A 15831-nucleotide genomic window follows, 5' to 3' on the forward strand; every position below is an offset into this window, starting at 1 on the left:
CTGCAAGTTCAGAGCTGATGGCACTGCTGGACATCTTCCGATTTCAAAGAGAAGCATGTGGTGTCTTTCACCTGATGCACTTGGCTGACCACTGCATCTGCAGTTCTCAATGTTGCCCGTTGGTTTCTGCTTCAAAATAGCTTAAACAGCGCATCTTGGATGTCCAATCTGTTTTGAAACTTTAGCCTGGGAGAGACCTTGCTGATGCAGTATAATTACCTTGTGTCTTTGCTGCCGTGCTCAGTCTTGTCATGATGTATGACCACCGACATGACACAGTCTTCCACAACCTAACCTGTGTAGCAGTTTGGCTGTTCCTCACCCAGTTTTAAGCCTTCCATATAGCGGTTTTGATTTCAGTCAATGACTGTGTTTCAACCTACATATGAAAATAATGATCATTATCACCCGTTTGATATGATTAGTTAATCAGGGCGAGCAGCTGACATCCGGTGATGTCAGCTGCCCACCACCCGCAACCACATCATGGCCTCATTAGCCTGAGAATGTCCAGTGTTCTCATGGGAACGCCCCCGTAAAATGCTGTGCGTTCCCATATGGTAATGGGGCTGCCCGCCTCCCTCCCGCTCTGTATAATTGCACAGTTTCATGAACATTTGCATTGCGCACAAATACGAATTAGGCCCCATGACCACCGCTCCTCTGTAATGGAAGGTTGTGCACAGATACCGTTATTGCTCTCTATAAGAGCTCTCGGCCAGTCCATGTTTTGACTCGGAGATAACGCACTTTCCTGTTCAGTGCGCGGCTGCTTTTATTCTCCTCTTTAAGTTCATCACTGTAAATAGGGCACAAGAGTATTGTGGTAATTGTGGTAATTCCTGGCTCCTGCCGTGTGTGTGTAAGCAGCCGCTCTGCTCCCTTCTGTGCATTGGGCTAATGTATGCTGCCAGCGTAATTCATCATTAAGCCAATAGGAGGGTCTGTACACTGTGCTGCCTTCTTCGCTCTGCTAATAAGTCTCATAAACAGTCCAATGTTCCTAAACGGCTCATCCAGACCTGTACAATCATTCAGGGGAAATTTCATTTTACGCCATATTTCCAAGAATAAGAGGACTTAATGAGAAAGGTTTATGAGGTTTTTTTTTTTTTAAGAAAACAAGATGAGGGAGGATAAAGAAAAACACTTAACTGATTTAACTAGAGTGCTGCAAACACACGCACACTTAGAGGTAGAGAGGGAGCGCGCAGGGGGGGGGGGGGGGGGGGGGGGGGGGGGGGCAAGGCAAACTAGCCCCTGCAATACTTTTGGTAAATAAAAATTATACAAAAATAAAAACGCACAACCTTCTCTGTTGGGACTAATTGAAAACCTTCTATGTCGAAATTTACATTTTAACTCTATCTTTTTTTATTTGCTTCATGTGTAAATTTGCAACAAAGGAAATTCTCTTTCAGTTCCCCAATAGAGTCCTTACTTACTGAATGGCGACAGCAACGTGAAGAGCAGGGTCCCCAGCAGCACAGAGTATATCAGGAGATGAGTGATGTGTCAGAGAGGACAGGGCTGCATGTGACAGGGGCAGTGACATGATGTGAGGTGGGGAATGGGGACAGCAGGAAGCCACAGACTGAGAGTTATATAGTGGGAGGAGCAGGGTCCCCAGCAGCACAGAGTATATCAGGAGATGAGTGATGTGTCAGTGAGGACAGGGCTGCATGTGACAGGGGCAGTGACATGATGTGAGGAGGGGAATGGAGGCAGCAGGAAGCCACAGACTGAGAGTTATATAGTGGGAGGAGCAGGGTCCCCAGCAGCACAGAGTATATCAGGGGATGAGGGATGTGTCAGTGAGGACAGGGCTGCATGTGACAGGGGCAGTGACATGATGGGAGGAGGGGAATGGGGGCAGCAGGAAGCCACAGACTGAGAGTTATATAGTGGGAGGAGCAGGGTCCCCAGCAGCACAGAGTATATCAGGAGATGAGTGATGTGTCAGTGAGGACAGGGCTGCATGTGACAGGGGCAGCGACATGATGTGAGGAGGGGAATGGGGGCAGCAGGAAGCCACAGACTGAGAGTTATATAGTGGGAGGAGCAGGGTCCCCAGCAGCACAGAGTATATCAGGAGATGAGTGATGTGTCAGTGAGGACAGGGCTGCATGTGACAGGGGCAGTGACATGATGTGAAGAGGGGAATGGAGGCAGCAGGAAGCCACAGACTGAGAGTTATATAGTGGGAGGAGCAGGGCCCCAGCAGCACAGAGTATATCAGGAGATGTGTGATGTGTCAGTATGGACAGAGCTGCATGTGACAGGGGCAGTGACATGATGTGAGGAGGGGAATGGGGGCAGCAGGAAGCCACAGACTGAGAGTTATATAGTGGGAGGAGCAGGGTCCCAGCAGCACAGAGTATATCAGGAGATGAGGGATGTGTCAGTGAGGACAGGGCTGCATGTGACAGGGGGGAGTGACATGATGTGAGGAGGGGAATGGGGGCAGCAGGAAGCCACAGGCTGAGAGTTATATAGTGGAAGGAGCAGGTTCCCCAGCAGCACAGAGTATATCAGGAGATGAGTGATGTGTCAGTGAGGACAGGGCTGCATATGACAGGGGCAGTGACATGATGTGAGGAGGGGAATGGGGGCAGCAGGAAGCCACAGACTGAGAGTTATATAGTGGGAGGAGCAGGTTCCCCAGCAGCACAGAGTATATCAGGAGATGAGTGATGTGTCAGTGAGGACAGGGCTGCATGTGACAGGGGCAGTGACATGATGTGAGGAGGGGAATGGGGGCAGCAGGAAGCCACAGACTGAGAGTTATATAGTGGGAGGAGCAGGTTCCCCAGCAGCACAGAGTATATCAGGAGATGAGTGATGTGTCAGTGAGGACAGGGCTGCATGTGACAGGGGCAGTGACATGATGTGAGGAGGGGAATGGGGGCAGCAGGAAGCCACAGACTGAGCTTTATATAGTGGGAGGAGCAGGGTCCCCAGCAGCACAGAGTATATCAGGAAATAAGTGGTATATCAGAATGCCAAGAATCTACTGTCCAACAATGAAGCTCAGTAGTAACATATACCCCTTTCAAATCGCAAATGTCGGCAGCAACCCGGGATTTGTGAAGTGAAGCTGCCACTCAGCGACCCGGCTGCCAGTGTGTATGCAGCTTACCTCTGTCAGATGGTCACTTCTGTCTGTGCCCAGATAATTTATCCTGCCCCCATTCCACAGTCATACATCCGTTCAGATATTCTAATGCACCCGTGGTCTGTAACCATGTGACGCCGGGCGCAGGCAGACCACCAGGTCAATAACAACAATATATGGATTGTGTGCGTTTATTTGCATATAAATAGAAAATAGCGGTCTCTGTAACAATTTAAGATGCAAGAAATCCGTTCTGTAAAATATTTCGTCCTGGTAGATACAAGCTGCTAGGCTGTCATTAGGCTGTTCCGTAGGGGCCAGACCCTGGGGTGGGGGGGTGGGGGGGGGGGGTGGGGGGGGTGTTGAGAGGGGGTCACTGCTCATTCCTGGCCCTTCTCCCCACGGCTCAGTCCAGTCTCTTCACCATATACGGCCCCTCCAACTCATACCCAATCTTCCTGTAATAATTTCTAGTGCCGACACCTGAGGGAAAACAAAATCAACAGGTCAGCAACTCTGGAAACATATATGTCGACGGGGATCGGCTCTTGGAGAAATGAGAAATAACAAACGTGTAATAACCAATACGCAGATGGCAGTGGTCTAGTTTTAACCCCGTGAGGGCTAAATCTGCCTCTGCATACAGTAGCCAGCAAATTCTTCAGCATATCCCAAGTGGCAGGGTTGAAGAGTCCTGGACATTAAATCTAAAATATATAGCATAGCAAGGGTGTGGGTTCCTCCAAACCCTCCAAAATCTTACCATTCCGAGGGTCTGGGAGATATTCCCGGGGACTGCTGTGGCCACAGTTTCTGCTCCTACACTGACAGGAGCCAGATGCTGCATATATTGTTACAATGCAACATTGGGCTACTATTAGTGAGCAGCAGCCACCATTTAAGTGTCACCCCCGTCCCGTACCCCTATAGGTGACGCCACTGAGCACAGCAAAAGTTATTGAAATACATACGGTACTGTGCAAAAGTTTTAGACGGGTGAAAAAAACACTGCATAAGTAACAACGCTTTCGTAAATAGACGTGTTATATCGTTTATTTTTTATCAATTAACAAATTGCAAAGTGATCGGACCGAAGAGAACCATGGTAGATTGCGGTTTAATAATTACAATGATGGTTACCTATAAAGGGAGAACCAGATGCCGAATTGTTTCCCATTACACATAAGGCAGCCTGCTCCTTTAAACCCTTAATGTATGATATGTAGAACGTTGCTGTTTCCCAGGCAGACGGCAGAGGACACGTCACTACCTGCGATATAATTACACCTTGCGCACAACAATAAGTAACTTTCTGCAGAACTTCTGCGGTTCTAAGGCCAATGCAGAAAGTATCATTATTATGTTAAATTACACGGCATTGTCCCCAGTTCTTTGTCTGGTCTATACTTTATCTTGTGAGAATGTGTTTGTCCTTTTCTAAAAATATGTTTCTTACAAAGAGCTGGTGACAAAGTTCAAAGTGATTAAACCTCGCTGTATCCGCGCCTCGCGTCAGCGCAGGGAACGTAGTCAGGACAATTATTCTCCGCCTGAGTCCGACAAAGACGACTCGTCTCGTTCATATATTCCATTTATACGGGTTCATTATTAACTCGCTTAATGCAATGCTGGGGAACGCAAAGCGGGGGGGCTCTGACCCCAAGTGTGGTATCTGTCACCTCTACATATCAAACAATGGCAGCCCCCCCCATTTAGTGACATCTGTAGTCCAGCCCCCCCATGCAGTGACACATGTAGTACAGACCCTCCCCCCATGCAGTGACACATGTAGTACATACCCTCCCCTCCATATGTGACACATGTACAGTCGGGCAAAAAAGTATTTAGTCAGCCACCAATTGTGCAAGTTCTCCCACTTAAAAAGATGAGAGAGGCCTGTAATTTTCATCATAGGTATACCTCAACTATGAGAGACAAAATGAGGAAAAAAAATCCAGAAAATGACATTGTCTGATTTTTAAAGAATTTATTTGCAAATTATGGTGGAAAATAAGTATTTGGTCAATAACAAAAGTTCATCTCAGTACTTTGTTATATACCCTTTGTTGGCAATGACAGAGGTCAAACGTTTTCTGTAAGTCTTCACAAGGTTTTCACAAACTGTTGCTGGTATTTTGGCCCATTCCTCCATGCAGATCTCCTCTAGAGCAGTGATGTTTTGGGGCTGTCGCTGGGCAACACGGACTTTCAACTCCCTCCAAAGATTTTCTATGGGGTTGAGATCTGGAGACTGGCTCGGCCACTCCAGGACCTTGAAATGCTTCTTACGAAGCCACTCCTTTGTTACCCGGGCAGTGTGTTTGGGATCGTTGTCATGCTGAAAGACCCAGCCACGTTTCATCTTCAATGCCCTTGCTGATGGAAGGAGGTTTTCACTCAAAATCTGACGATACATGGCCCCATTCATTCTTTCCTTTACACGGAGCAGTCGTCCTGTTCCCTTTGCAGAAAAACAGCCCCAAAGCATGATGTTTCCACCCCCATGCTTTACAGTAGGTATGGTGTTCTTTGGATGCAACTCAGCATTCTTTCTCCTCCAAACACGACGAGTAGAGTTGTTACCAAAAAGTTCTATTTTGGTTTCATCTGACCATATGACATTCTCCCAATCCTCTTCTGGATCATCCAAATGCTCTCTAGCAAACTTCAGACGGGCCTGCACATGTACTGCCTTTAGCAGGGGGACACGTCTGGCACTGCAGGATTTGAGTCCCTGGCGGCGTAGTGTGTTACTGATGGTAGCCTTTGTTACTTTGGTCCCAGCTCTCAGCAGGTCATTCACTAGGTCCCCCCGTGTGGTTCTGGGATTTTTGATCACCGTTCTTGTGATCATTTTGACCCCACGGGGTGAGATCTTGCGGGGAGCCCCAGATCAAGGGAGACTATCAGTGGTCTTGTATGCCTTCCATTTCCTAATAATTGCTCCCACAGTTGATTTCTTCACACCAAGCTGCTTACCTATTGCAGATTCAGTCTTCCCAGCCTGGTGCAGGTCTACAATTTTGTTTCTGGTGTCCTTTGACAGCTCTTTGCTCTTGGCCATAGTGGAGTTTGGAGTGTGACTGTTTGAAGTGTTGGACAGGTGTCTTTTATATAGATAAAGAGTTCAAACAGGTGTCATTAATACAGGTAACGAGTGGAGGACAGAGGAGCCTCTTACAGAAGAAGTTACAGGTCTGTGAGAGCAAGAAATCTTGCTTGTTTGTTTTTGACCAAATACTTATTTTCCACCATAATTTGCAAATAAATTCTTTAAAAATCAGACAATGTCATTTTCTGGATTTTTTTTCCTCATTTTGTCTCTCATAGTTGAGGTATACCTATGATGAAAATTACAGGCCTCTCTCATCTTTTTAAGTGGGAGAACTTGCACAATTGGTGGCTGACTAAATACTTTTTTGCCCGACTGTAGTACATACCCTCCCCCCATGCAGTGACATCTGTAGTACAGACCCCTCCCCCCATGCAGTGACACATGTAGTACATACCCTCCCTCCATGCAGTAACACATGTAGTACAGACCCTCCCCCCATGCAGTGACACATGTAGTACAGACCCTCCCCCCATGCAGTGACACATGTAGTACATACCCTCCCCCCATGCAGTGACACATGTAGTACAGACCCTCCCCCCATGCAGTGACACATGTAGTACATACCCTCCCCTCCATATGTGACACATGAAGTACAGACCCTCCCCCCATGCAGTGACACATGTAGTACAGACCCCCCCTCTATATGTGACACATGTAGTACAGACCCCCCATGCAGTGACACATGTAGTACAGACCCCCCCTCTATATGTGACACATGTAATACAGACCCCCCATGCAGTGACACATGTAGTACAGACCCTCCCCCCATGCAGTGACACATGTAGTACAGACCCTCCCCCCATGCAGTGACATCTGTAGTACAGACCCCCCCATGCAGTGACACATGTCGTACAGCCCCTCCCCCCATGCAGTGACATCTGTAGTACAGCCCCTCCCCCCATGCAGTGACATCTGTAGTACAGCCCCTCCCCCCATGCAGTGACATATGTAGTACAGACCCTCCCCCTTATGCAGTTACACATGTAGTACAGACCCCCCCTCTATATGTGACACATGTAGTCCAGCCCCCCCATGCAGTGACACATGTAGTACAGACCCCCCCTCTATATGTGACACATGTAATACAGACCCCCCCATGCAGTGACTCATGTAGTACAGACCCTCCCCCCATGCAGTGGCACATGTAGTACAGACCCTCCCCCCATGCAGTGACACATGTAGTACAGCCCCTCCCCTCCATATGTGACACATGTAGTACAGACCCTCCCCCCATGCAGTGACACATGTAGTACATACCCTCCCCTCCATATGTGACACATGAAGTACAGACCCTCCCCCCATGCAGTGACACATGTAGTACAGACCCCCCCTCTATATGTGACACATGTAGTACAGACCCCCCATGCAGTGACACATGTAATACAGACCCCCCATGCAGTGACACATGTAGTACAGACCCTCCCCCCATGCAGTGACACATGTAGTACAGACCCTCCCCCCATGCAGTGACATCTGTAGTACAGACCCCCCCATGCAGTGACACATGTCGTACAGCCCCTCCCCCCATGCAGTGACACATGTCGTACAGCCCCTCCCCCCATGCAGTGACATCTGTAGTACAGCCCCTCCCCCCATGCAGTGACATCTGTAGTACAGCCCCTCCCCCCATGCAGTGACATCTGTAGTACAGCCCCTCCCCCCATGCAGTGACATATGTAGTACAGACCCTCCCCCTTATGCAGTTACACATGTAGTACAGACCCCCCCTCTATATGTGACACATGTAGTCCAGCCCCCCCATGCAGTGACACATGTAGTACAGACCCCCCCTCTATATGTGACACATGTAATACAGACCCCCCATGCAGTGACTCATGTAGTACAGACCCTCCCCCCATGCAGTGGCACATGTAGTACAGCCCCTCCCCTCCATATGTGACACATGTAGTACAGACCCTCCCCCCATGCAGTGACATATGTAGTACAGACCCTTCCCCCATGCAGTGACATATGTAGTACAGACCCTCCCCCTTATGCAGTGACACATGTAGTACAGACCCCCCCTCTATATGTGACACATGTAATACAGACCCCCCATGCAGTGACTCATGTAGTACAGACCCTCCCCTCCATATGTGACACATGTAGTACAGACCCTCCCCCCATGCAGTGACATCTGTAGTACAGACCCTCCCATATACAGTGACATCTGTAGTACAGAACACCCCCCCCCCCATACAGTGTCATCTGTAGTACACCCCCCCCAATCTCTCCTGCAGCAGTATCATTGTCACACAGGCCTCCTTGCAGTGACATCTGTGGTCTGAGGGTGCGTCTGGTGACAATATTTATCGGAGACTTTGTACACAGTATGGAGAAAGGGTTTTGTGTATGAATGGTTAGAGAAGTGTCAGCCATGAAGAAGGAGCCGGACGTCTGTCCATGTCTACGAGTGATATGAACATTGAGCGGATTCTGTTGGATAGACGAGTGGCAGTGGATTATGTTGCAAATCATTTACAAATCAGCCTATGCAATATTCCACGGCAGACTTGGGGGCATTCATGGACCGGAGCTCAGCCTAAAACATTTTTTAATGAGGGAATAGGAAAGCTCATTGACAGATGGACAAAGCCTACAGAAAAGCCAGATTAGGTAAAAAATTATGTATTTGTCTTTTCTGAGAGTGAATTAAAATAAATTCTACAGCCAGAGCCCAACGCAAGGTTGTAGAGCAACTTGGTGTAAGCCTGCGGTTATTGTAGGACCAGCTGACCAGCGACATGGCACGTACACAGATAAGGTGCCACAAATGCAGTAGAGCTGCTCAGTTACAGTATATAATAATAATAAATCAATATCTAGGAGTATATGTCCCATATTAGCCGGGTCCTCCATGTAAGTGGTCACTGTGTTCTTCTCCGCTGTTCTGAGATGGTGCGGTGACGCAACAGGAGGGACGCGGCAGGAAATGTTACAGAACACATCCGTTACATGGGATTTATTTACTCCTACTGTATATACAGTCCCACATCCCCAAACCTCGTGTTACTAAGTATGTGCAAATAACGCTGCCATTTAATGCCGACAGCTGCCATAAGTTACCACCGCTGCCGCCGCACCCAGATCACGGCTTACACAGACAGCGGCGCTGTGAGAATGTTCCCATCCCAGAGATGTTTGCTGTTATAATGCCAAGCGATAAGGGAGCAGAGTAACGCGTGAGGCCAATTGAGCCGTGGTTCATATGTAAATTGATTTATTAAATGACAAGGTTCATTTCCAGAGAAACTGTTCATTTCCTCTGTACGGAGAAGTGACACCTGTTCATGTCTACACTGTATGGACAGAAGCTGCAGCTTACACTGTAGCCAACAATGCACTGTTCTGTTCTGTTCTGTTCTGTGGACATTCAAGATGGTAAATTCACGAGGAACGTAGACATGACGGACCGTGTGCCTCACTAGTATCTAGCAATTTAATAAACTGCTTTCTTATGAGCACTGCTCCAAAATATTAATATATAGGGGGTTAAAGGTCTGTAAAAGTGAAGATGCTGAGTAGTGCCTGAAACCTCAGCGATGCCACCACTTCTCAGGGAACGGACAGGCCGCATGCCCCTAAATACCGGGTCAGCCGTAACAATGAAGCAACAACCACTAACAGCAATGCATATACGTTCCATATGGCAAGTAGAGGGAGGTGTTTTGTGATCCAAACATACGCGTAAAGTTTTTATCCTGAAAAAAAAAAAGTGCATGACTGCACACATCTGACAGCGTTCACAGGGTCTCTGGCTGATCGGTCAACAATGTCTAGGATGTCACCAGAAGGTCCACAGGGTACAGTAATTGGGGGTCCGCATTACCCCAATTGTACACAATACAATAACGCAATGAAGGGCCACGGCAGTTTTATTTAAAAAAAAAATTTGTTGCCTTTCTCATAGGAAATGCCATTAAAAACCAAGCAATCAACATAGACGGCAGTCACGCAACATAATCATACTGCAACGCTATTGGATAACACGCCAGCAGCCAATCAGAAATGGCTATATACTGCTGCTATCACAACCACAATGTACCAGGACCCAGAACAGATCCAACTCCTGAGAAGCTCATCAACAAGCGTCTAAGTGGTATTCAATGTGCCGCCACTTTTCCCGACGGGGGGAAAATAGCGGCGGCACCCTATTCAATGCTGTCTTTAGCGACAGCACTGATCACGGCAGACCGGGCCCAACTTTAGAAGCTGTCAGGCCCGTTCTGCCGATAACGGCCATGGATTGTCCCGATCCCGGCCCCAGATCCCGCCTGCCGTTCAGCTGTCGATCAAAACGCAAACGAGCCAGGATCATGGCTGTCAGGAGGGATCCTGTATTGAATAACCCCCCCCCCCTATGTCTCTATGTCTACCTAGTGCGGCCCTAAAGGCGGGGCAACTAGGATGCGCCAGGAGACTGTGCTAAGACTGGATATGGTGTGTGACAGTGTCTGCATAGGAAGCACAGGCGAAGTGGCGCGGAGAATGCCAGTGGCCGCTTCATCATGTGTACAGATTTGGAGTCTCATTTGCACCCTGTCCAAGTGCTGCAAATCAGACATACAGTGCCAAGTACCACACAAATACACACAGTATCCGCATCATGGAAAATAAGACGCCCAACTCCACCAGCGTCTCACAGGATCTGGCGCATTGAGAGGGGCAGAAATAACATATTGAGGACACTTCTGTCCCACACCGCATCATGTGACCGTGGGAACCAATCCTGCAGGCCGTGCGGCTGTGCTAGCCTCTCAGTGGTGTCACAGGAGAACACACAAAGTGGTGATTTTCCACCGGATCACGACTGAGTTTTAAATTAATTTAAAGCCGGGTGTATCCGGTCACCAGACCCCAGTGACAGGGGGTGACTGCAATGTCTCATCAGCCTCCTTGTAGCTATAGGTGGTAATTATTGTAGAACCAGCACTACAATTGTACTAGCAACCCATGGCCAGAGGACATTGGGGGGCAGAGACGCAACTCCTGAAGTCTCTGAGGGGCTTGAAGACTCATATGGAAGTCAAGACAGAATACATATGACAAAGGCAGGCAGATATAAGGTCATGTCACAAAGACAGAGAGGAATCCAGGGGTTTTGGAGCCGGGAGAACGCCAGCCATTGCCCCATCTACGGATGACTGTCACACAGGACCGGCATCCAGCTGGGACGATACCAGTATCCCTGTAGCGCTGCCACTGGGAACAAGAAGGAATTTTACAGCGTTTTTGTTTTACGCCCTGACTACAGATCCGTGGCCGGTCCTTACCGCCACGCCAAGAGCTAAGCAGCCAGGAGCTCGCCCATATACACAGGACTGGTGGATGCCAACCTGCGCTGTGTAACGCACTACAGAAAAGTCACGGCCCAGTTCTGCCCGTTCCCTGGCTGATGTCCATGTTCATTTTCTCCTTCAAGGATCCTGGATCACTGCGGCACAGTCCCCCGTGCCCGGCCTCATTCAGGGGAGTATGAGGCGGGGTGACTGGTGCAGCACTTGCCAGCTGTAATCTCCGCTCTGAACGCTGGGCATCATCGCACAAGTTACCCGCTTCCTCCGTGTGGGCTTGGAATGAAGAGACAGTAGCAGGCAACGTGGGCAATCCAGGATCCGCCGTTCACCCATCAGAGGACAGCTTAGCAGGCTGATGGGATCGGATACTGCGTTTTAATTCAGACACATGAAAGATTTCATTATCGCAGAACATCCAGAGCGGTGGCGTGAATGGACAGAGGAATGTTATCGCGGCAGAGGGGACATCAGCGATGACTCACAGGGTTTTCTTTCATTTGTTTATTGTTTTTTAATGATAAATAATCTCCTGGAGAAGTAAAGGGAGCCTGGTCTGTTCCCGTCATTACCGAGAACCAGCCATCGCTGGAGAGATAACACGAGTGCGAACAGTGAAAGTGTCATTGTACAGAGACGCTTATGTCACAGACAGGCCGCATCCTATTGGGTACGGCCTGGCAACAAAGAGCGATTCATATTCAGGGTCCGCGTGCAATGGCGCCAGGGATCGGAACAAAGGGAGAAGGCAGCACCGTCAGTGAATGCTGCATATTTCATTACTGCAACTTATTAAAAGGGCTTGCACTCCGAAACGACACAGCATCTGGGCACAGCGCACCTGGTAGCCAAACATCACCACGCTGTGTCATTAGGCAATCATTAAAGAAACTATCAGTGCGGGGATGGGGGGGTAAAGCGCTGTCCTTGTGCCACACACATGGGAGACGTGTACACCAGCTCGCTCGCAGTTCTAGAAACCAAGACCAGCGAGGGAACAATAATTATTCTGCAGAATGCAGGGATTCTGGAGGGGAAGGGTGCACAGGACACATGGAATAGAACCATGATCATCAGATGATATTGCTGGTTTGCATCACGCTCTCCTTTAACCCCTTAATTGCCACTACACACATCACACAGCGGGATCAGTATGAAATCCCTGCGGTTGGAATCCCGAAGGTCACAATACTGATGCCGGAATCCCGACAAGAGGGGCCATGGAACCCCCCCGCGGGCCCGGTGCCTCGCTACGCACACTATTGTGTTCTCCCTCTATGGGTGCCGGCATTGTGGTGGTCGGGATTCCGGCTCACTCGTGATTCTGTGAGGAGACCTGCAAAACATGCACTGTTGGTAGCTGTCGAGGACTAGGGTTGGTTACCCCAGGGTTAGTCTATATATTGTTTTAGTGCACAGTATGGCTGGCGCTGTGCGCAGGTGATGGGGACAATGCAATGATATTGCTGTGAAAGAGGATTCAACGCAGCTGGGAAACAGCCGGTCTCTCATTGGAAGGCACATGCGTCCCTCCTCATCCAATCAGAAGCTGCCTGCATCCGATCCCTCCCTAGATTGGTGCTCAGAGATTATAGATACTGGTCAATTGAACAGTACGGTTAGTGCGGACACCACTGATCCCACTAAGACAGGCATAGCCAAACTATGGCCCTCCAGCTGTTGTGAAACTACAAGTCCCATCATGCCTTGCCACAGCTTTGCTATTAGGGAATGCTAAAACGATGGCACGGCATGCTGGGATGTGTAGTTTCACAACAGCTGGAGGGCCACAGTTTGGACATGGATGCCAGATATGATGATATATTACACAGTACACGTTAGTACATATGAAATCACCTGAGATGACAGCGATCTTGCATGAGCCATGCTCGTCTCTGGCTACGCGTTCCGCCTCCTCCATCAGTAACATCCCGAAGCCCTGCGCGTGGAGAGAAAGAAACGCGTTACAGTATCACCCATCCCCCATGTGGTAACCGCTAGGAATGCCTGTGGTAATTGACCATTACTGTAAAGATGTGACAGTTACTGGCAGCAAAGACCTTGTTATTGGTTAAGATTGGGGGATCAGGGATATTAAACAAGCGTAACAATCCCGATTCCCCGATCCCAGTATTTGTTCCAAGATGGCCGCTGTCACGCTAAGACACTGCTTACAAGACCCAGCGCAGGCAGACCTGCCCACTCAGGGGGAACACCAAGAGAAGTGTTTTGGGATTCTTCATTGATGAGAAGTACAAACGGTATTAATCCATAAAGCCAGTTTAAGGAACCTGTGGAACTAAAAGCCCCAGCATACTGTGCCAGACGGTGAGCTGCACTTGTCACATATCCCTGACCACACATCTGTACCTGATGCTGAAACTTGGACGGGTCGCGGCTGCTGACAGGGACCACGCTGCCGTACACGTGAAGCTCTCGCACGATGGACACGCCTCCCTTTAGCTCCGGTCTGAAGGATTCCGGGGAGCACTTCCTCAGACGCAGGAGGCCAATGAGGATGTCCTGTTCCGGGTCCTCATAGGACAGAAACGTCTCCCAGCCTCCATTGGCCACATAATCTCTGCGGATCAACTCTACCTGCACAAATAACAGTATTAGTAATATATCTGCTTGCCGGGGGCCCCACGTCTGTGATAGCGCACGGGTGTAACTAACAGAGTGGCAGGGATGGCGGCACTCCGAACGGAAATAAGTAGCCAACAAAGCATCTGGCGGACCAATGTTTCAGCGCTGCGGTCAAGACCCGCACACATAATACAACAGTGGGTACTAACCCATCAAATAACCCAGCCTGGCAGCCACTTGGCGCAGATTCCTTCAGCCAAACAGCGCTGGCGTCGCTCGGGAGTGACATCAGCAAGGCGCGCCCCCCCATAACCTGGTAACAGAAATACAAACAAAATAATCATATAGACCTATTATAGGAAAGAATGTACTGTAAGACTGGTGTCCCGATTGTTCCCCTTGGGGAGAACGTTCCTAATTTATAGATCCACATTGTTTCACGCTGCATTAACCCTTGACTTCTATACGGGGGAAGATAGTCAATCATCCTATATTTGATAACAATAACATTGTGTTTTCCGAATACTATTGACTACACCCCCTGCCACACAGAGGTCTGTTGTTATTGGTGTGAAACAATGTGGATCAATACATTTGGAATGTTATCCCCCAGGGTGACAAACGATACCCTGAGCTTACATGGTTTCCAAATATAGATAGTATATGTCTGTATTGTTTATTTCTACAGTCGCTGTATCAGTCTACCACTTACATAGTAGTCATTCTTATGTCAGCGCTATTTAGCAGTTTTGCACTTCTGTTATATACATCACGTGGAACATTGGGGCAGATGTATTAAGCCTTAACAAGAGATAAATCCAAGGGTGATAAGGAGAGATAAACGTCCAGCCAATCACCTGCTACCTGCCATGTTACAGGCGGTGTTTGAAAAGGTCAGTAAGGAGCTGATTGGCTGGACGTTTATCTCTCCTTATCACCCTTGGATTTATCTCTTGTTAAAGCTTAATACATCTGCCCCATTGCTCCTTGTCCCTGGTATATGATTTTGACCCACTGCCTATGGGATTATTTTGTTAGAATTTCTGTACCCAGGTTACAGGTTACGGGGGGGGACCTGCATTGCTGACATCACGCTCAAGGGATGCCTGCGACTTGTGGATGCGTTGGCTTGGCAGTGTTCACCAAGCCATCGGCCATACATACCACTGTTGTACAATGCGTGCAGGTCTGGACCAAAGCGCAATAAACAGATGAAACACCGATCCACCGGATGCTTTGTTACAGCAGCGCCTTGCATCTGAGAGAGATGTGCAAAATAACCGCTAAAAATGCCGACATTGCTCACATTTGTTATATAAATTCAAATAAAAATGAGGTGTAAAAAAAAAAAAAAGATGATATTTCCTATATAAGTAACGTTACAGGTCATTATGAAGAATAAAAATGTTTGCTGGGCAATTTTCTCACCTATTGTGACAAACCCACTTGGCATTCAAAGGGTGGCTGGCACCTCCGCTTACACCCAATACGACGGACATTTATATTAGTGATATAACTAATGAGCATCATTACAGCAATAGGGCCTGTCCGTGTTATAAGCCCCCACAGACAAATGTCTGAGTTCTGTCACTGTACTCCGCATCACTCACCTTGTAGGGACCAGTCACGCTGAATATTGGATTTGTCCCCCCTGGCTACAATAGGCAGCAATGTCCCCATATACCGATGAGAATGTGCATTAAAGTACAAAATAATAATAA

The 15831-nt window shown here is 48.5% G+C and overlaps 1 protein-coding gene across 1 annotated transcript in view; it reads right to left on the reverse strand.

Moving 5' to 3' along the window:
• Positions 1–3290: 3290 nt before the first annotated feature.
• ELP3 (elongator acetyltransferase complex subunit 3) overlaps positions 3291–15831 on the reverse strand; it is an 87642-nt gene continuing 75101 nt past the window's right edge. The window contains exons 13-15 of the mRNA XM_083178833.1: positions 13895–14122; positions 13382–13463; positions 3291–3598 (exon numbers count right to left, since the gene is read on the reverse strand). Of these exons, the coding sequence (XP_083034959.1) occupies positions 3522–3598; positions 13382–13463; positions 13895–14122 (387 nt within the window). The 3' untranslated portion in view covers positions 3291–3521. The remainder of the gene's footprint in view (positions 3599–13381; positions 13464–13894; positions 14123–15831) is intronic.

The sequence above is a fragment of the Crinia signifera genome, chromosome 3, assembly GCF_055691185.1.
Source record: "Crinia signifera chromosome 3, ASM5569118v1, whole genome shotgun sequence".
NCBI lineage: Eukaryota > Metazoa > Chordata > Amphibia > Anura > Myobatrachidae > Crinia > Crinia signifera.